Source organism: Rana temporaria, chromosome 5, assembly GCF_905171775.1.
Source record: "Rana temporaria chromosome 5, aRanTem1.1, whole genome shotgun sequence".
Classification (NCBI taxonomy): domain Eukaryota; kingdom Metazoa; phylum Chordata; class Amphibia; order Anura; family Ranidae; genus Rana; species Rana temporaria.
In genome coordinates, this window is record NC_053493.1 from 277,025,772 (window position 1) to 277,048,029 (window position 22,258).

Below are 22,258 nucleotides of genomic sequence, written 5' to 3' on the forward strand. Positions count from 1 at the left end.
CAACCTCATAGAAAACCTTTGGAGGGAGTTGAAAGTCTGTGTTGCCCAGCGACAGCCCCAAAACATCACTGCTCTAGAGGAGATCTGCATGGAGGAATGGGCTAACATTCCAGTAACAGTGTGTGACAACCTTGTGAAGACTTACAGAAAACGTTTGACCTCTGTCATTGCCAACACAGGATATACATCAAAGTATTGAGATGAACTTTTGATATTGACCAAATTCTTATTTTCCACCATAATTTGCAAATAAATTCTTGTCTGGATTTGTTTCCACATTTTGTCTCTCATAATTGAGGTATACCTATGATGACAATTACAGGCCTCTCTCATCTTTTTAAGTGGGAGAACTTGCACAATTGGTGGCTGACTAAATACTTTTTTGCCCCACTGTATATAGCGCTGTCAATTTATGCAGCGCTTTACATATACATTGTACATTCATATCAGTCCCTACCCTCAAGGAGCTTACAATCTGATGTCTCTAACTCACATTCATATACTAGGGCCAATTTAGACAGAGGCCAATTAACCTACCAGCATGTCTTTGGAGTGTGGGAGGAAAACGGAGTACCAGGCAGGTAGTGTTGTGGTTGGGATTCAAACCAGAGACCCTTTTTACTGCTAGGCGAGAGTGCTACCCACTACACCACTGTGCCGCCCTATATAAAAGTGTACATGTTCATATGTACCATAATTCAATGTTAACTGCACAAACCCCTCTTGGTGGTACAATCAGCTTTGAAACTGGGTATATATGTATTCAATCAGCTACAGCCACCACTGATCAACTTATTCCGACAAGGGGAGTCCCCACTGTCAGAATACATTAGCGTGGCAGGAGAGATCAAAGCGATGCGCGTGCAGGAATCTGTTAATGTATTTATTTTTTGTTCAACCAGGTGGTGGAACAAGAACAAAATAAGATACACACAGTCATGTGCAAACATTCATTGTGCGGATGTGCCACAGACACTGTAGACTGGTGAATATACTTTCCTGGTCTAAAGAGACTATCACTCTTCCCTCCTCTCATGTTAGCATGCTCACTATGAGTACATGTGTATTGTAGCAGGATCTTATTGGCTCTGAATACTAACTCTCTCTCCCATTTGATTGTTTCTGTGCAGGGGGTTACCGGAAGTTGATATAAGGAGACATTTTAGGTGCCAATAGTAAAATAAATAAATTTTATATTTTTTAAATGAATTAATTGGTATTATTTAATATCTGTGTAGAGTTTAGTATGGGCTGGGCATACATTTTTTTATTTGAGTCTACTGCATTGCCATTGTATGCTCAGTTGCCATTACCATTACAATCTTATGCAGTGACAAATATTCTACCAAATATCAATCAATTTAATTTCCACATGTGGGAAAAATATTCTCTGCAGATAATTATTTGTGAGAGATTTTAATATTGTGAAGGATAATTTCCTGATTTTGGGCAGGTCTTGAAATTTGCAGAGCTGAGCTTTGAAATTGTAAAATGTGTAAGTTTGTCACCTTAAAAAACACAGTATGCATTATTTGTTGCACCCCAACATAATGGCCCAACTGTAAATAGACAACAATTAAACCAACATTCTTTATGCTAACATATTATCAGTGATTGTCTTGCATTCCCTGTTGTTACTCAGGAAAAGGAAGTAAGGGGAAAGCTCCCAAAAGGGACAAAGACAGAAAGAAAAAAAAACATTTAAACCATTCCCTTATTTATCTAAAACTAATAAAAAAGGCTTTTGATTCGGTTACATTTAAGTGTTAACTATGACTATTGCTTTTCTGACCGAGAAATTGATTAGTTTGGTGTGATAAATGCTGTTTTTGTCTTAATTTTGGTGATAAAATGCCTGGTACTGAAAGTTGCATACAAAATATCAAACATGATTATTTACAGTAGCTAAAATTAATGTGGCATGTTTTTGGAAAAAAGCTAACTTGCCTATTATAAATATCACTTATAGAACTAGAAGACACTAGTTTAGGTGCAAACTGAAACCCTTTATTGATAACTCACCCATCATTTTTACCACACAAAACCAGATAAGAGATTGATCACATTATTCTAAACAATGCACTAGAAACAGTAATATCAATACATCTAATAAACAGCTAACATAAACATAAACAGTAAGCTAATCAACAGCTAGCAACTAATAGCTAACAGTAATCAAGTTAAACAGTAAGCTAATTAGGCCTAGGTACCGTATTTATCGCGGTATAACGCGCTCTGGCGTATACCGCGCACCCCCAAAGTGGCCCCCAATCCTGTGGGAAAAAAAGATTTTTTGTTTTTTTGTACTTACAGTTTTGATGTCTTGCGCGGCGTCCATCTGCGGCCTCGTCGGGTCCGGCGTCCTTCTGCGGCTTCGGGTGTCCTCTTCGGCGGGTCCGGCGTCCGTCTTCGGCGGGTCGGGCGTCCATCTTCGGCGGGTCGGGCGTCCATCTTCGGCGGGTCCGGCGTCCATCTTCGGCGGGTCCGGCGTCCATCTTCGGCGGGTCCGGCGTCCATCTTCGGCGGGTCCGGCGTCCATCTTCGGCGGGTCCGGCGTCCATCTTCGGCGGCGTCCTCCCGCTCGTTTCCCGCCACGACTTTGAATACTGCGCCCGCATATAGCGAGCGCAGTACACTCGTGAATCTTCGGGCAGGCTCGGGCGCCTCTCGCACTGACGTCCTGTACGCTCAGGACGTCAGTACGAGAGGCGCCGAGACTGGCCGAAGATTCACGAGTGTACTGCGCTCACTATATGCGGGCGCAGTATTCAAACTCATGGCGGGAAAGTGGGTATCGGCGTATATCGCGCACCCACGATTTTGCCCTGATTTTCAGGGCAAAATAGTGCGCGGTATACGCCGATAAATACACAGGGCTGTCCAAATGTCATTACCTAGCTTCAGTGGCAGCTGGCGTTTTTTTTTTGTTGGGGGGCGACAAACAACAACCCCCTGGCAGGTCAGTGGCATTAAAACCCTCCTGCTCGGTCAGGTCATCCGCATCCCAACCCCCTGGGGGTCTCGCAGTCAGTCGCTTTCATCCAACCCTGCACTTATTTAGGTTCCGGACAGGCGTCTCCTCCTCCTCTGCATCACAACGGTTTTGAGGTGCGTCCTCCTCTTAGGCCTCCAATAGGATCGCCTGTCCTTTCAGCCAACCAGGTGACGGGTCTCAGGACCTGCTTCCTGATTGGCCAGGAGGAGGATCAGTGTGAGAATAGCAAATATTCATTCGTTGTTGTCGCACAACTGGGTGGGGGTGGAGCGCAGTGCTCTGCTCCCCAAGCCCACCCTTTTTTGAAGTCTATTAGAGCCTCCCATCCATTGGAATCTATGCGTCCGGTGACCTGCATGTGGATTAGGGGACAGGACGCATGGATAAGAGGGGCACAGCGCCCCTGCACCCCCAATGGATGGGCTGCCACTGCCCAGCTTTCTTTTCACATCCATCTTCTCACTGAGTTTCAAGTTGGCAGAGACCATCGTGGCTTCCTTGACTGATATATGTGGTAATGTCATCTTGCATTAGGACATTTTTGCTTGTAGCTCCCTCAAATGCCAGGGCCCATAGTCAGTAGGCAAGAGGCTACCCTGCAGTCTCCTCCAAAAGTCATAGAAAGCATCTACTTGTAAAAGGGCTAATAATGCAAGCCCATGAAAAATCATGAATACTTTATATAGCCAAAACTCGCAACTGTCCACTATTTGGATGAAATATCCATATTTTGGACTCAAATCCTTAATTGGCCCCTTGTTCTGATTGGATGTAAAGACTTCTTAAAAATGCACTTTTTAAAGTGGGCCCTTATGCCGCGTACACACGATCATTTTTCGTCATGTAAAAAACAACGTTTTTCAGCCTCTAGAAAAAAATTTTTTTTTCCAACTTCATCATTAAAACGACGTTGCCCACACACGATCGTTAAAAAAAAATGCTCTAACAAAGCGCGGTGACGTACAACACGTACAACGGCACTATGGGGAAGAAAGGGGAAGATCCATTGGGATGGCGCCACCCTTTGGGCTGCTTTAGCCGATTTTGTGTTAGTAAAAGACGATTCGCGCTTTTCTGTCTGTTACAGCGTGATGAATGTGCTTACTCCATTACGAACGGTAGTTTTATCAGAACGAGCGCTCACGTCTCATAACTTGCTTCTGAGCATTAGCAGGTTTTTCACGTCGTTTAAGCCCACACATAATCATTTTTTACAACCCGAAAAACAACATTGTTTAAAACGTCGTTAAAAAATGCAGCATGTTTGAATTTTTTTATCGTATTTCAGAACCCGAAAAATGATGTGAAGCCCACACACGATCATTTTAAATTAAATTTTTTAAAAACATTGTTTTTTACATGCCGAAAAATGATCGTGTGTACGCGGCATTACTCTTCCCATTCACTTTACACCTTTGAAATCCTCCTGCCTTCTGCTGCCACAATAATACCTTTGTTTTTGGGGGACATCTCTGGGTGCCATGGCAAACATGATGTCCTCCCCACCTGCAGGCTTCTGGGATAACCATGTCATGGATCCCAGTAGGCATCGGGTTACCATACTATGCATGCAAAATGGGCATTATCAGCGGAAGAGATGGCAACTCCCTGATGACATAGCTAAAGAAGTCGGTGGCACAAAACCCACCTTGCTGCAGACAATCTGTGGATTGCAACAAAACATTGATGAATTCACTGGACCTGTGACTATGTATTCTGACGTTAACACACCAAAACAGCTAAGGGGGATAAAAAAAAACTGCACTGCAGTGGTGAAGTTCCTCTTTAACTACAGAAATTGTTAATCTACAAAGAACCTTTCACACAGATACGTTTATTGTTGCCTGGTTATTTTGAAAAGCTGGTATAAAAGGAAAATTATTAACAAAAATGTTTGAGTTTAGCCAATCATTTTTTGGTCATTGATCCTTCACGAACCGTGTACCTGGGGTCATAACAGGGTTGAGTCCTTTGACTACACACTTTCTGCTAAAAGGCCTTGTTCACATAGGTGTATTATAGTGTATGCCCATGCGAGGGCCGTGTTTGTCTTCATGGGTATACACGGGTATTCCATGCATCCCTATGCAGGCAGTGCCATTCATTTTAATTGGGACACATTAAACCAACATTCTTTATGCTAACATATTATCAGTGATTGTCTTGCATTCCCTGTTGTTACTCAGGAAAAGGAAGTAAGGGGAAAGCTCCCAAAAGGGACAAAGACAGAAAGAAAAAAAAACATTTAAACCATTCCCTTATTTATCTAAAACTAATAAAAAAGGGTTTTGATTCGGTTACATTTAAGTGTTAACTATGACTATTGCTTTTCTGACCGAGAAATTGATTAGTTTGGTGTGATACAGACACTGCAACTGCTCCAAATGTCACAGCGATTCAGTTGTGGGTATATGGCCCAGAGCACAGACAGTGTGCATCCTGGGTTGGTGTTTCTACAGAGTTTTGGCCACACACAAACTGGTCCCAGCACAGACTGTTGCTGCATTCAGAGGCGGCATTTAGCCACCTCTGAACACAGCAAACTTAGTGACAAGGATAGAGAGTTGCAACACTACACATTTTATTTGTTACAAGACCCTGTGTAACAATTAGAGCCCAATTACAGAGGGACGACTTTGGATCCGACTTCAAGTCGCCCCTAGTCGCCTCAAGTCACGCTGCATAAGAAAATCAATGTAAGTGAATGGGAGTCGTCTTAATGCACACTACTGCAGTCGCTCCGACTTCAGAAAAGGTTCCTGTACTACTTCAATCGGACTTTTAGGCGACTTGTTGGCAACTTGTACCCATTGATTTCAATGGAAGTCGCCTCAGAAGTCGGATCACTGTCTTAACAGAAGCAACAATACAGGAAGAGAACATACATTTCTCAGGCAAACCCCTCCCCCTTCCCTCCCACAGAGCTGATTGTTGTTTGATTGGCCACTGGAAAGCCTCCTGTCCTGGAGGCAACTTGAAGTTGCCTTGTAAGTTGCCACAGGTCGCGCTGTGATTCATACTCAAGTCGTGTCCAAGTTGCCTCCCAAAGTCGTGCTGGAAGTTGTGTTGCCCCGGTGTGAATGGAGTCTTAGGGGCATTTACTAAAACTGGAGCAGGTAGAATCTGGATCAGCTGTGCAAAGTAACCAATAGCTGGTGTTTCAGTTAGTTAGGCTTTGCAACTAAAAGATAAAAGCTGATTGGTTGCCATGCACAGCTGCTTCAGATTCTACCTACTCCAGTCTTAGTAAATTTGCCCCATTGAGTTCCATTGATTAACAAGCCTGCAGTATTCACAACAGTTTCAACTGTCAGGCCCTGTACACACGGTCGGTTTGGTCCGATGAGAATGAACCGAAGTTCATTTTCATCGGACCAAACCGACCGTGTGTATAGGCTATCGGTCTGTTTTCCTTCGGTCCAAAATTTTAAAACATGCTTCAAAACCTAACCGAAGGACCGCTGCCCCATCGGACCAAACCGATGGTTAGTACAGAAAAGCATCGGTTCAAAACCCGCGCATGCTCAGAATCAAGTCGACGCATGCTTGAAAGCATTGAACTTCATTTTATTCAGCACGTCGTGTGTTTGACGTCACCGCATTCTGACCCGATCGGATTTTGGACTGACTGTGTATACGCACATCAGACCGTACGGCCACTTCAGAGGTGAACCGATGAAAACGGTCCGTCGGACCATTCTCATCGGTTTTGTCCGACCGTGTGTACGGGGCCTTAGTCATTCAATAGGGCAATCAGGGACCCGCCTGTGTAACTCAATGTTATATTGCCACCAATAAGTCCTATGATCAATTATTAAAAAAAATCATGTGTACAGCTTTATGTGGAATACAGGAACAGATGCTTGTTACAAAGAAATCTTACCAGCTTCCAATGGTTGCTTCTTGTATCGTCAAAGAGCAGCAACTATCTGCTACTGAAGTTTAACCTGATTGAAAGCTATGTATCATTAATTTATTCAAAAGCTAAAAATTAACTTGACCTAAAGTACCCAACAATCTTCAGTATTGGAAATTTCTCAAGTCTAAAACTAAAGGAAACTATAGAAATTACTTTTTCGCAATCAGCAATAATACAAAAATTCACCATATACAAAGAAAAAGTATCTTTTATAGTAGTATTAGCATGGGAAAATGTTAGAACTCTGTCATCTCACAATGGGAAGCATCTCATACCCCAAACCTATTTTTTTTTCCCCCTCTACTAAAAGTATAAATACATGAGAATCGTAAAGTGTTTACATGTGTTTACACCCCTGGGGAGAGTGCTGGAGCTGATTCCGGATACTGGATGGAGCTTGCTCCATGATCTTTTACGTTTAGTTAAAGCTCACCTGATCAGTCTTTGTGTGTGTGTTTGACCATTTGGTTGAAAATGAACTACAGGCAAAGCCTGGACTTACTACAGTGCTTCACTTTGCTGCACAGATTTAACAGTATGCATATAGTTGTTCTGTAACCGCATTGTATATACAGCGCTGTGAAAAGTTTTAGGCAAGTGTGAAAAAAAATCCTGTCAATTAAGAAAGCTTTCAGAAATAGAAGTGAAATCGTTTTTTTTTTTTTTTTTTATCAATTAACAAATTGAATAAAAACAGAAAAAGTAAATGAACACAAAAGAAATCCAAATTAATATTTGGTGTGACCACCCTTTGCCTTCAAAACAGCATCAATTCTTCTCGGCAGGTAGCTTGTTCCAAACATCTTGGAGAACTTACCACAGAGGACTTACCACACACTTCTGAGCATGTAGGCTGCCTAAAATCCTTCTGTCTCTTCATGTAATTCCAGACAGACTTATAATTGAGATTAGGGCTATGTGGGGCCAAGCCAGGACTTCTTGTTCTTCTTTACAATGAAGATAGTTCATGTTGTATGTTTGGGGTTGGCTGTATGTTTGGGGTTGTTGTTCTGCTGCAGAATACATTTGGGGCCAAACACACACCTCCCTGATTGTATGACATGATAGATAAGTATCTGCCTATATTTCACTGCTTCACTGTTGCTTGCAGACACTTGCTAATGTACCGCTTTCCTGACCTTCAGTGAATAAATTGCCTCCTGCTACAGTCAAACATTTCAAATTTTGACTCATCAGTCCAGGGCACCAGCTGCCCTTTTTGCTGCACCCCAGTTCCTATGTTCTCATGCATAGTTGAGTGGCTTAGCCTTGTTTTCATGTCAGAGGTATTGCTTTTTGGCCACAATTCTTCCATAAAGACCACTTCTGGCCAGACTTCCCTGGACAGAAGATGGGTGTATCTTGGTCCCACTGGTTTATTTTTTATTTTTTTATAAACAGGAACGAGGCCACGCGGGCTGACATGGTACAATAGTACATACAATACATGTGATAGGTTAAAGCGGGAGTTCACCCTAAAAAAAAATTTTAACCTTAGATTGATGCTCATTTTGTCTAGGGGAATCGGCTAGTTTTTTTAAAATCGAAGCTGTACTTACCGTTTTAGAGAGCGATCTTCTCCGCCGCTTCCGGGTATGGTCTTCGGGACTGGGCATTCCTATTTTGATTGACAGTCTTCAGAAAGGCTTCCGACGGTCGCATCCATCGCGTCACGAGTAGCCGAAAGAAGCCGAACGTCGGTGCGTCTCTATACGGCACCTGCGCACCGACGTTCGGCTACTTTCGGAAAATCGTCACGCGATGGATGCGACAGTCGGAAGCCTGTCGGAAGACTGTCAATCAAATAGGAACGCCCAGTCCCGCAGCCCATACCCGGAAGCGGTGGAGAAGATCGCTCTCTAAAACGGTAAGTACAGCTTCGATTAAAAAAAAACTAGCCGATTCCCCTAGACAAAATGAGCATCAATCTAATGTTAAAAATTGTCATTTCCGGGTGAACCTCCACTTTAATTAAGTAACAACAATACACGAAATCAATAGAACATTACACACTACATGAAGCATCATGGTAGGCGCCAACTATGTGGTGCAAACGCAAAGTGACATGTGTGCCCCAGGAGAGCGCCTGGGGTCCGTCACCCGATGAAACTAGTGGTGACTCCCAAAGAGGGAGACGTAGCGGTCCCACTGGTTTTTGCCAGTTCTGTGCTGATGGCACTGCTGGACATCTTCTGATGTTGAATGCAAATAAGCATGATGTGTCTTTCATCTTCTGCATTAAATTTCCTTGGCTGACCGCTGCGTCTAGGGTCCTCAACATTGCCCATTTCTTTACGCTTCTTTAAAAGAGCTTGAGCAGCACATCTTGAAGCCCCATTCTGCTTCGAAATATTTGCCTTGGAGAGACCTTGCTGATGCAGTATAACTAACTTCTTAGTTCAATCTTGCTGTGATGTATGACCTATGACATGAAACAGTCTTCTGCCGTGTACACACGATTAGACATTCCGACAACAAAACCGTGGATACCTTTCCGACGGATGTTGGCTCAAACTTGAATGTAATATGTGAATTGCGCTACCCTTTTTTTTCCTACAAAGGCTCACAAAAAAGAGAAGTGCCCCTCATGGTGTAGTACGTAAAAAATGCATTTGTTTCTTAAATAAAAGTAGGTATTAAATAAAAACAGATAAATGATAAAAGCCATTCCTCTCGTGTTCCCCCTACGCCTATCTCACGATCAGCGCGTGGGTCCGTAGATGTCAGCAGGCTGCTGACATCTACGGAACCACACGCTGATCGTGAGATAGGCGTAGGGGGGACACGAGAGGAGCGGCTTTTATCCTTTACCTGTTTTTGCATACAAGGCTGGAGAAGCTTGGTGCCGGCATACGGGCACAACCAATTGTGAGTGCAATACCTACTTTTATTTAAGAAACCAATACATTTTTTACGTACTACACCATTAGGGGCACTCCTCTTTTTTGTCAGCCTTTGTAGGAAAAAAGAGACCCCACTAGTACATCCAAGGCACCTGGCAGTTGGTGGAAATACGTATAAAATAAGTGGTTATCCTGGGAATGAACCAAAGGCATTTATTAAATGAGATCTGGTGAGTGGCCATTCTTAACGGTGATGGGAATATCACTGAAGTGGTGAAATTACGTTGTGTTTTAACCTCTCACGGGAGAAGCATTGATCGTTTTATAAGCACTTGGCTAGCATATTGGGACTTTAATGAGAAGAGGACCAATCTAGAAATCCTCTATCTAATTGTCACATGTGTATATTTTTCTTGAAATATATATATATATATATATATATATATATATATATATATATATATTTCAAATTTATTTGTGGTTATCACAATGTTTGTTTGTTTCTGTGGTAGTGATTCTTTGAATCTGATATAGGGGAATGTATGCTTCATAAGAGCACTATTTAATATGTGTATAGCACATATATATATGTGCAAGGTAAAGACAAAGGGGTTGATTTACTAAATGCAAATAGACTGGGCACTTTGCAAAGTGCAGTTGCTTCAGACTTTAGTAAATGAGAGAAAGATTCACTTTACAGAGAATACCCAACCATGTGCAAGGCAAATAAAAAAAAACGTTTGCTTGCACATGATTGGATGATGGAAGTCAGAAGAGCTTCCGCTCATTTACTAAGCTCTGGAGCAACTGCAGTTTCAGTGCCCAGTCTATTTGCCTTTAGTAAATCAACCCCTTATAGTGTGCTAGTATGCATTTGTAAAACTTGCCTTAAAACTAAGCTGTTCCAGCGCCACAATGTCAATGATGCAGCCGCATCCATCTTCACCCTTCTTGCTTCTGAGTTCGCAGGCTCTGGCTCTGTGACAGGCCAGAGCCCCGATGACGTCACTCCCGCGCTTGCCGCCATTCACGCCACAGGATTTAGAAGGAATGGCACGGGGGTCACTGGCTGCATGTAATGTAAATATTTCCAAAACGATGTACATTTAGGAGATATTTACACTACCCCTATAGGTAAGCCTTATTATAGGCTGACCCATAGGTAATAGGCAGTTTACTTACTCTTTCAGGTATTCTGTCAGATGGCAGTGACAGCTGTCAAAGAACAATTGATGCAGCAAGAGATTCGTCCTTCCGTGTGGTTTACCACAGATGAAGACATTTTTTAGATTTCTTTCATTTAGGGCCGTACACACGGGCCGAATATCGGGTGCCATCGGCCGTTGCAATAGAAACCGGCCAACATTAAGCCCGTGTGTACAGCAGTCTGTCTGACAGAAGCTGGTTTGAATGTCTGACTTCTGTCAAAGGGGCATGTCCAAAAAGGATCTGCCAATCGGCATCTGAACAGCGCTCTAAGCCAATGGCTGAGAGGGCTGACTGGTGTGTTCCGGCGGGGGGGGGGGGGGTGCCCCCTGTCAGAATGCAATAGCTCAGCGGGGTGATCGCTATACTAACATTGGATTGTTCACACAAGATCACCTCCAGACTGCTTCCGTTTTTTTCATTCGGCCCGCTGGGTACAGCAGCCGGTCTGAGAGAAGCTGGTTTGAATGTGAATGCCTGGCTTCTGTCAAAGGGGCATGTCCGAAAAGGGCATCTGAACAGTGCTCTAAGCTAATGGCTGAGAGAGCTGACTTGTGTGTTCCGGCAGGGGGGGTGACGTTTTTTTCATTCGGCCCACTGGGTTGAACAAAAAAAAACTACTAGTGTGTACCAGACTTTAGCCTGCAGACCAAATTAAAGAAATGTATGCATGTTCAAACAGCTTAACAGAAGCACCAAATTAGATGTTACTCCTGCCTTTTGTAACTGAATAACTCCCTGCCCTCGTTAGGAGTAAGGGTCCTTTCACACGGGGCAGATCAGTAATGATCCGCCTCCGTGTGTCCGTAAGCTCAGCGGGGATCGCTCCGTATATCCCCGCTGAGCCGGCGGCTGACAGGGCGCACACTGTGCAAGGCCCGCCGTGTCTTTTCTCCGCTCTCACCTATGGGGGGATCGGATGAACACGGACCGCGTGTCCGTGTTCATGCGATCCGATCCGCAGACGGAAGAAAAAAATAGGGTTTTCTTCCGTCCGCAAAATCGGATCTTTGCGGAGGCGGGTGATTACGGGTGTCAGCGGAAGTTAATCCGCTGACACCCGCAATCACATAGGGACCAATGTATGTCCCTTTTTAATCCGCATGTCTGAAAGGGGCCTAAGATTACAGGTTAAACCCGTTCAGTTTTCAATCAGACTAAAAGCTGCCCATACACTCATTGAATTTCAGCAAATTCAGCATGACCAGAGTTTCCCTGTTGAAAACATCCAGATTGACAAAAGTAGATATTTTTTGCAGTTATTCATTGGGAATTCTGATGATTGATTTAGCTAACTGTTGGAATACAATAGCCATAGCTGGCGAATTGCTAGAATCTGTTAGATTTATTTTATTAAACGCAAAGGCTAAATGACAGAAAGCTAGGAGTATGACCAACTTAAGTGTAAGGCCTCGTACACACGACCGAGTAACTCGTCGGGCGAAACACATCATTTTCCTCATCGAGTTCCTTGTTAGGCTTGTCGAGGAACTCGACAAGCTTGCTTTGCGTACACACAATCAAGACAAAATCTCCTCATTCTCAAACACGGTGACTACAACACATAGGACGGCAGGGGAAGTTCGATTCCACTTGCACAACTCTTGGGGCTGCTTTTGCTAATCTCATGTGTTTGCGTGTTACGTAAAAGTTTGGTAAGAGACGATTTGCACTTTTCAGTCCGTTACAGCTTTAAAAATGTGTTCTCTCCATTACAAATGCTACTTTTACTCCCGTCTCATACTTTATTATGAGCAATCGCGGGTTCCTTAGCATACACACGCTCGAGTTTCGGAAACCAGCCCGACGAGGAACTCGACGAGCCAATTTGACTCCCGTCGAGGAAAAAGAGAACTTGCTCCCTTTTTGGCTCGACGAGTTCCTCGACAGTTTCCTCGATGAAAAATGTACACACGACCAGTTTCCTCGGCAAAAAAAACTCTCCCACCAAGTTTCTTGATGGATTCTGCCGAGGAAACTGGTCGTGTGTACGAGGCCAAAATCATCATTTGTAGGGTCAGATTGGGTTAGGGCAGTGTTTCTCAATTCCAGTCCTCAGGCCCCCCCAACAGGTCAGGTTTTCCCTCAGATGAAAAGGATGTGGTGATTACTAAGGCAGTGAAACTGATCAAATCACCTGTGCAAAATAATGGAAATCCTGAAAACCTGACCTGTTGGGGGGGCCTGAGGACTGGAATTGAGAAACACTGGGTTAGGGGGAAAAGTATAGCCTATTTTTAGAAACTGCATATTACACATAAGTCTGAATTCCAGATATAAAAGACACAAATGAATGCAGCTCTGTGTTTTTTTTTTACTTACAAGCAGTGCCTAAATCTGACCTGGTATCAGCCTCTTGCAGCCCTTGTACAGCCCAGTAGTAATAATCAATATATAGTCGACAGCCCATTAGATTGATATGCCACCCAGGGGGAAGCAGATTTCAATTGATAGTTTATATCCATTGCATCTCTGGTTCCAACATGTAACCTTAAAATTTGATTGATCAATATATGATTGCATTCATGAACAAAGTATCTCAGTGCTGCCAATCTATAATTTTCCACCCTGGCTGAATCTAAATTGAGTCTAAATCAATTGGAGGGGATGTTATGGCTATTTAATTGTTTGCAGATTCAATCGACTTGATCGAATCCCATATCAGTCGGATAAAAAAATAATATTTAGAGCATGTAAGGCTAACCATTAGAGACCACTTAATGCTTGGAATAAACTTCCAGCAGAGGTAGTGAGCCAATCAACAATAAATGGCTTTAAACACGCTTGGGACAAACAGATCTATACAAAAAAGTTAACGAAAAAAAAAGATGATATAAAACATGTATTAAAAAAAAAAAGCAGGTAGACTCGATGGACTACTCTAGTCTTTTTTCTGCCGTCACTTTTCTATGTTTCTATTTTACTCACTTACCTCCTATGTTTTTTCTTCACCACTGGCTAAAGTAGAAAAATGTTGAGTTGTCACTTCTTTTTCAATAACAAGCGAGATTCTGATTTCTGAATGCCTGGAATGCCATCTTAAAGTAAATGTGCAATCTCTTCAATGTTTTTTAGATACATGTGTACACTGGCTCTGCTTCTTGCTTTCCAGTCTATCAATAAGCCAACCAATTGCACTCGCTGTCTTTCTTATATCTTATCAGCAGTTGTTAGGCAAGGTAATTATAGAGTGTCTGTTTCCTCGCTAATCTACATTTTTCTATATTTAATACAAATTATGAAAGAGAAATCACATACACATGCAGCGATTCCAAAAAATACTTTAAAGGAACCCTGTTATCAACCTGATAAAAAACTGCAGGTAAAAGGCACAGAAAAAATCAACAATTCTAAATGCTTACTTGTAGTGCTTTCCCTTTACATAAATGATTCTTAATTCACTTACAATGCACCTTCAAAACTTGCTATAAAATGTGACTGCTCCAGAAAAAACAGGAAAATTGTATACTCACCTTTCCGTAATTTTTCTTTCCTGTTGCATCTTCATGGCAGCATACACCTTTGGGTTGTGGCTCCGCCTCCACAACCTGATAGGACCGCATAGCTAATAAACCCAGAGAGGGCCCCCACTCAGGTATTCTCAGTATATATATACCTCACCTCAGATGGGTGGGCATCTGTATGCTGCCATGAAGATGCAACAGGGAAGGAAAATTACGGAAAGGTGAGTATACAATTTTCCATTTTCCTGTCGCATCATGGCAGCATACACCTTTGGGGAATAACTCGCAAACTGAGTGGGTCTGAGCATAAAGTCAAGTTTATTTACATGGAATAGAGGTGTTGTACTCTCTTGGCCGATGTTATCGCTATTAAGAAGGTGACCTTGAGCGTTAGGTCCCACAAGGAGATGTTTTCCTATGGATGGTTCATGGGATAGAACTTCTAGTACAACCGAAAGATCCCAGGTCGGGAAGGAAGGCTTTTTGGGGGCCTTATCTTTAGGCAGGCCCTCTGGAACTGAATGACGAGAGGCTCTTGCGCCCATTTGACTCCTGTCATGGCAGATAAGGCCGATACGTGGACTTTCAGGGTACTTGACCCAAGGCTTATATCTAAGCCTAACTGGAGAAACTCAAGGATTTGAGCAACTGTTGGAGATGAAGGGTTCCAGGCTTGTTGCTGTGCGACTGAGAAATTTCTCCCAGATTCTCTTGTAGGTACTGTTGGTGGTGTACCTTCTGGCTTGAAGAAGAGTCTCTACCACTTTTTGAGAGCAACCTTGGTCTAGGAACCTAGCCCTTTCAATCTCCAGGCTGTCAGGTGCATTCTTTCCGGGGATGGGTGAAGAAGTTGCCCCTGAGAGAGTAGATACGCTGCTGGTGGAAGCGGTAATGGCATTGCTGTATTCCACTGAAGGAGAGTTGTGAACCATAGCTGCCTCGGCCAAAAAGGAAGGACTGCTATAATTGTAGATGCTGACCTCTTGAGCCTGAGAAGAAATCTTGGTATGAGAGGTGTCTGGGGAAAGATGTAACCCAGACGAAGGTTCCAGTCGTGCTGTAGGCAGTCCATCCCCTCCACTAATGGGCAAGGGTTTTTTGTCAAATACCTCTGGCACTTCGCGTTGTCTGGTGTTGCTGCTAAATCTATATCCGGCATGCCCCAAGTTTGGTTATGAGGGAGAATGCTTGGTGGCTCAGAGTCCATTCGTTGTTGGAAACAAAGCTTCTGCTTAGCATGTCGGCCAGCTGGTTCTGGGCTCCTTTGACATACATCGCTCTTAGCCACGAGATGTTCAACTGCGCCCACTTGAAGACTGGGCGAACTTCCTGCATCATGGAGCGACTTCTGGTGCCACCTTGCCTGATGATATAGGCGACTGCCACCCTGTTGTCCATCTTCAACAGGACTTTTTTCCCCTTCAGAAGAAGACTGAAAGCCAGGAGGACTTGAAATGCTACTTTAATTTCTAGGATGTTCGAAACCACCTCCTGTGTCACGAATGGCCAACGGCTTTGGACTGCAAAGTGCTGGTAGTGTGCTCCCCAGCCCTCCCTGCTGGCGTCCAAAGGGATCACCTCCTGGGGAGGGGAGGGGATAGGGAGGGACTCAAAGTTCTCCTGTTCATTACTAATCTTTTCCCCAGTCCGTAGGATTTAGCATCCGTGTATCCACTTGGGGGTCGCCACCTGTATGCTGGAATTTTTTTTTCCAGATGATATTCGCCCTGACCTGCTAATGGTCACCCTTGAGATGGCTGTATCCTGTCTACTTCCAAATAGATTGGATCAGTGTTCTGGTGTCTTGCACCATTTTTTTTTTTTAACAGATCCACCAACCATGGCTTCAGCCATAATGCACTCCTTGCCATGACCGCGGGGAACACCGCTCTTGAAAATACATCGATTGACGCCTGACACGTCCACCACAAAGTATGCCGCCAACTTCAGCTCTTACAAAGCTGTTACCACCTTGTCTCTTCACTTCTTCCAGATGGGCTTATTAAAAGGATTACTCCACTTTTGCAGAGCTGCAATTTCCTGTAAAAAGCAATGAAACATAATTTCCTGCTTGTATGACTGCCCCAATGATTTTCCCAGAAGTCTGCACCAAGATAAAAACCAGATTTTGTCATATAATACGATAATTTTTATTTTTGATAAGATACTCCCAAAAGGGAATCATGTCTAAAGGGATGCAGACCCTGCCACTTTTTAGAGTCCTGCAGGTGCAGCGGCTGGTTACTGCTGATGTGACGGTGACTTGTCTTTGAGGTTCCCCTAACGAGAAAGTTCCTTAAAGGACTACGCAGGCGCAATCCTTGCCGACGGAAATATCCGAACCTCACCCAGCATCCAGGCTCATTCTTTAACATCCCCGTGGATTGGAGGATGTTAAAAAAAGAGCCAGGAGGCCGAGCGAGCGGAGCGAGCCGTCCGAGCGAAGCGAGGACGTGAGGCCGACTTGCCACTTTCCTCAAAATCCACGTCGCCCTGGATGCCGGCCGAGGTTCGGAGATTTCCGTCGGCAAGTTTGCGCCTGCGCAGTCCTTAAAGGAACTTTCTCGTTAGCCGGAACCATATCGGCAGATCAGATTGCGCCTGCGCAGGAACTTTCATGTTAGCCGGAACCATATCGTCAGATCACCGGCACCTGCAGATGCTACAGTATGTAGAAGCACTTCAGATCCAGATCAAATCTTTGGACTAGAGCCTCCTTGAATGTGACAGTAAAGTAGCATGTCTTGCCAGCTACATTAATAATGCATCCACCATTGGAGGAGACTGCAGCAGGTTGACCTTTAGCTTTTTCAGGGTATACAGTTTTGACACAGACTGTTTATAAGGGCATTTTTCTTTGACCCCTTCAAGTCTTCCTGGATTAATTCCTCCAGTTGTTCAGTGAAGGAAATTAGTGTTCTAACCTTGTGGAAAGTTTACTCCACTTCACCCCAGGTAATTGCGTCCTTAACTGCCCTTGCAGAAAAAGGGTCTCTATTGGGCAAGCTTCAAAGCTTGTGGCCCCTTTAATGCTTTCTTCCCATGGACAACTTTCCAATTTGGACACCATCTACTGGCTCTGGTTGGAAGTGCTAGGCAATTCATGCACTTTAGCTTGTCAAGCAATAACTTTCCACTACGAATGCAGCAAACAATTGTATGCAACTTGGAGCAATGCATGTGTATTCTTGGGGTCTATGGACACAGATATGAACGTTACCTAGGGGCAAGATCAGACTTGGACACCTTCCCCACCGAAAATGTCCCTGGTTCCAAACGAATGAACATGGGAGAAGAAAGGAGAAGTTCAGGAGCTCACGGAGGACAATACAAGGAGGCAGAAAAACACAGTTAGCCCTGGTTCACACTGCCGCGACTTGAGAGTTCAAAGTCGCATGACAAGTTGCGCCCTATTAACTGCAATGGAACCGTTCTAATTGGTCCGACCAAAAGGTTCCTTCACTACTTTTGGTGCAACTTCAATACGACTTGCATTGACTTCTGTTAAAGAAGTCTTCTGCAAGCCGCAATGAAGTCGCGCAGGGATGACGGATTTGAAGTCGCGACAGTGTGAACCCAGGCTAAGAAACAAATTCATGAGAAATAGATTACAGGGACAGGGCAGCCATCACAGGACACACAGCTTTAGGCAGGGCCCCCCTGGAGCAGAGAACCGGGGGGGGGGGGGGGCTGACGGAAAAAAAAAACAATAGGGGAGACCACCGGGCCCCTTACAGGTGTAATGCAGAATAATAATAAAAAAATGGGAGGGGGGCCGGCCGGGCCTGTAAGGGGCCCTGGGGACCATCGGGCCCCTGACAGGTGTAATGCAACAAAGAAAATGGGAGGGGCACCAGTCAGGCACCTGGGGACCATCGGGCCCCTTACAGGTGTAATTCCGGTAACCCCCTGATGGTGGCCCTGTACAGGAATAATAAATAATGGATGTATTTTAATGATTTTTTAGCAAATATGGATATTATTTAGAGTCATGTTAGTAAAGCTAGTATAAAGTATAGTTATATGTCTATATACATAGAGTTATATACAGTGATCTGCTTATACTCATAGTGCCTCTAAGCAAAAAAGAAAGATATATATTATCCTGCTGATGCTCAGGAATGGGTGCCGGTGTTCTATCGAAAAATGCCTCTGATGGGTCTGCATGAAATATTGCCATCCAGTATTGCGTAATATGCTTAGAAAAATCGCTGCTCTCCCAGTCCAATCTATGTTGTTAACATGTGCAAGATGGCCTCTCACACATGTTAGCAAAATAGACTAAACATATTGTTGTATACACATACATAAACATACATACATACATACAAGCATACATATATACACATACAGTATAAAATAGAAGTGAACTAATAATACTAATAAAAACTATATAAAGCAATTCTATTTTTCTCCAGGTGAGGTCACTGCAGCAGCAATAAAGGTAATACACAAAATCATTCCATTAAGTTATCAGACATTGGAACATACAATCTACATGTGTATGAATTAAGAAAGAGTGCAGATCCTTACCATAGAGCAATGCCGTACAGAGAGTTGCATCATTTTCCTGTCCTGTCTATGTCGTTCTTGAAAAGCAGTAGTGTCGAGTTTCTCCAGTACCTTCTTCAGCTATGCGTATAGTGTCAAACCACTCCACTAGGACAGAAAGAATAAAAATAGATTGATCCGCATGGAGATACAGAAGAATATATATGCAGGAATCGGTCAAATAAATTTAGTGGCAAAAAAAAAATCTGAAAGTGACATTTCTTGGTTTAAATATTTTATTGTGTTTTCTTAAGGTATAACGAAAGGCATTAAAATAATACCACACATATTAGTACAATGTAATGAAAAAAATTAAATAAGAATAAAATTATAGTAATGCTTCTCACATGAAGAGTATAAAACAAAAAGTAAGGAGCATTCCACTGTGTAATATTTTAATTAACATAGTAATCTAATGCTCTAATGTTAGTTATCAGTAATATAAAACATAGATAATAGTGATTGGAGGATATGGAAGTGTAAAATAGAGTTATGGCGGGATTAGAAGGAGATAGGGTTTGTTTGATATAGTGTGTCAAACTAATAAGGGATAGTTAGGTAAGTGACATTTCTATCTTATGAACTGTCTATTGAAAGAAAATATCTTTTTAGTGAGTATGCACAGAACCAATAGCAGGGGCGGACTGACCATTTGGGCACTCGGGCACCGCCCGAGGGTCCTATGCCACTAGGGGACCCCATCAGGGTTGCCAGCCTCAGTAAAACCAGGGACCGTATGAATGTAAAAATCAGTGTTTATTAAAAGAAAATCTTAAATTTATAGCTGCCCTACCTCTCCAGTACCTTTTCAGTTTGTGTATGTATATATGTATACTGTGTGTGTATATTGTGTGTCTGTACTGTGTATGTATACTGTATGTGTGTGTGTATATACTGTGTGGCCTCATAATCTATTGCCCGGGGGCCCCATAATCTCCTATTGCCCAGGGGGCCCCATAATCTCCTATTGCCCAGGGGCCCCATGAGTTGTCAGTCCACCCCTGCCAATAGTGATCATACACATACAGATTTGCAAATACGAGCAAGTGATTCATCACACGAAAATATTAAACAATGTAACACATGGTACTGTTCAGCACTCTGTTAACAGAAAATATTGATCAAAAATACAATCTGTCATAAATCTAAATATGTATTATAAATGATCATTTATTGGATCTGTATTAGGATCAGTTCTCCCAATACATACACAAATATTTTGATTGGCCATGGAAGAAATTTGCGATTGCTCAATCAACTTGACAGCGTCAGTCAATGAAGTATCGGTTACGAGTGCACTAATTTGATTGAATAAAGGGTCCTAGGTTTGAGATTTTTATTCTTTTTTTTTATTATTAATATTATTTTATTATTATTTTATTATTATTATTATTCATGTTTATTTGAATTTTGTTTTCATTACAATAACATATACAATCCATAACATATATATTCAATTTATGAGAGGTGCCCCCCCCCCCTTAATGTCCCCTATGTTACCCCCCTTCTTAATAGAACAAAAATTTGTGAAAGAGAAAAAAAAATGTATTCAATCTGACCAATTTAGTTGGGTTGCATGTTTAATCCAATGAGCATATGAATAGGTATGGGACCACAAAGAACCATTTCACTAGGGGGTAGGAGCTGTGGTCACCAAGCCTTTCCAGGACCAGCTGTCCCCTTCCTGATTTTGCCAGCCGCTCCCTAATGACACAACACCAGATCTTGCGCATGTGCATACCTAGATCTTTGGCTGCAATAGTTTTGCCCAGTCTCTTTTTCACAGCTGTGACCAGCTGTAACATTGGACTATATTTTTTCATTTTAGTCCTGCAGAGATAATGTAAAAGCAGTCATGTACTGTACACAGGGGTGAGATATTATATTTAAATTCTTGTGGAAATACAGATGTCAATATGCCAGGAGACTAAGGACAGACAATTTACACATCATACCAGCTGGGTCAGAAAAGTCAGAAGTGACGGCAAGCTTGGTATTCTTACCCCTTGACATCACTAGGGTTGGTGTCACCTGGTGCAGATAAACATGGTGTCACCACCACCCCCATCGAGACCCAGTGGTGGATCCATGCACCCGGCCCCTGATCTACATGCAGGTCGCTGGACGCATGGATTCCAACAAGGTTTTTTTTTTAAGCACATGATTAGAGCCCCGAGGCTCTAATTGGTTTTAAAAAAGGGTGGGCTCGGGGCGCAGAGGACTGCGCCCTGAGCCCACCCAGTTGTGTGACAATAGTGAATTAATATTCGCTATCGTCTTTCGGATTCTCCTCCCGGCCAATCAGGAAGCGCGTTCCGAGACCCAGTTGGCCAGGGAGTCTTAGGACTCCCGGCCAATCGGGTCTCAGGACCCACTTCCTGTGGGAGTAGATGCAATGGCCCTGGAGTGAGGAGTGCTCGTCCTGTCCATCTCCTGTGGGGGGTTGTTTTATCGCCACTATCTCCTGCTGTGGGGGCGATCGCTGCTATTCCATCCGTCTCCCACAGGGGGTGGAGTTGGTTTGTCCCCCCAAATATTGAGCACCAGCTGCCACTGTCGGGATCTCTGATGTGATCCCCACCATCATCCTGGGCTCCCTGGTGTCAGCACCCAGCCACCTCCCCACTCATTGGGCTCTCTGTTGTCACCCACACCACCACTAACTCCCCCCAGGGCTCTCTGGTGTCACCCCACCACCCACGGATGGGAGTGACACCATCGTGGTCAGATATCAGTTGCTACTTAATGGTGTCATCCCTCTGGCGAGTGTCACCTCGGTGCGGTCCACACACCCCTAGTGACGAAACTGTCCTTACCCATTCTAAATGTAGACCTGTATGATGTAATCCTATGATGCATGCACAGTTCATGTATGGGCTATAAGGGGAAGACCATCATAGATACCTGTGTCCTGTAGATCAGGCAGCTTGTAGATCAGAGATGTGGATAGTCTGAAAATCTTTTCATTTGGTCAGAGCTGACTATATTAGTTTCTTCAGCTGAGTCTGGCACGTCAAGCTGGCTTTTGTAACCTCCCCCTGTCCTTTCCTAATTTCTCTTGCTAAATTCCCAAGGCCCCCACCTCGCGTCCTCCCCCCTCCCCCCCACTTTCCCCTGTTCTTCTTAGACCCCTGTAGAGTTAAGGAGATCATTTTGTGCAAGTGTTGTTACACTGGTGGTGCAAAGTTCACATTTAGGTTATCCAAAGTAAATAGATTTTTGGGGCTGAGAGCTATTCAAATATAGAATCAACATTCAGAGTGTGTGTGCACAGTGCGAA

At 43.4% G+C, this 22,258-nt stretch overlaps 1 protein-coding gene across 2 annotated transcripts in view; it reads right to left on the reverse strand.

Annotated features, from left to right (window-relative positions):
* The window catches only part of LOC120940816 (beta-Ala-His dipeptidase-like), a 78,231-nt gene extending 56,228 nt beyond the window's left edge, over nt 1-22,003 (reverse strand). Inside the window, exons 1-2 of one of the 2 annotated variants that reach the window (XM_040353886.1) lie at nt 21,883-22,003; nt 18,961-19,086 (exon numbers count right to left, since the gene is read on the reverse strand). In XM_040353886.1, the coding sequence (XP_040209820.1) occupies nt 18,961-18,993 (33 nt within the window). In that variant the 5' untranslated portion in view covers nt 18,994-19,086; nt 21,883-22,003. Of the gene's footprint in view, nt 1-6,878; nt 6,902-18,960; nt 19,087-21,882 lie in introns of those variants that run through there. The other variant, XM_040353887.1, reaches the window with a different exon arrangement.
* Nucleotides 22,004-22,258: the final 255 nt, after the last annotated feature.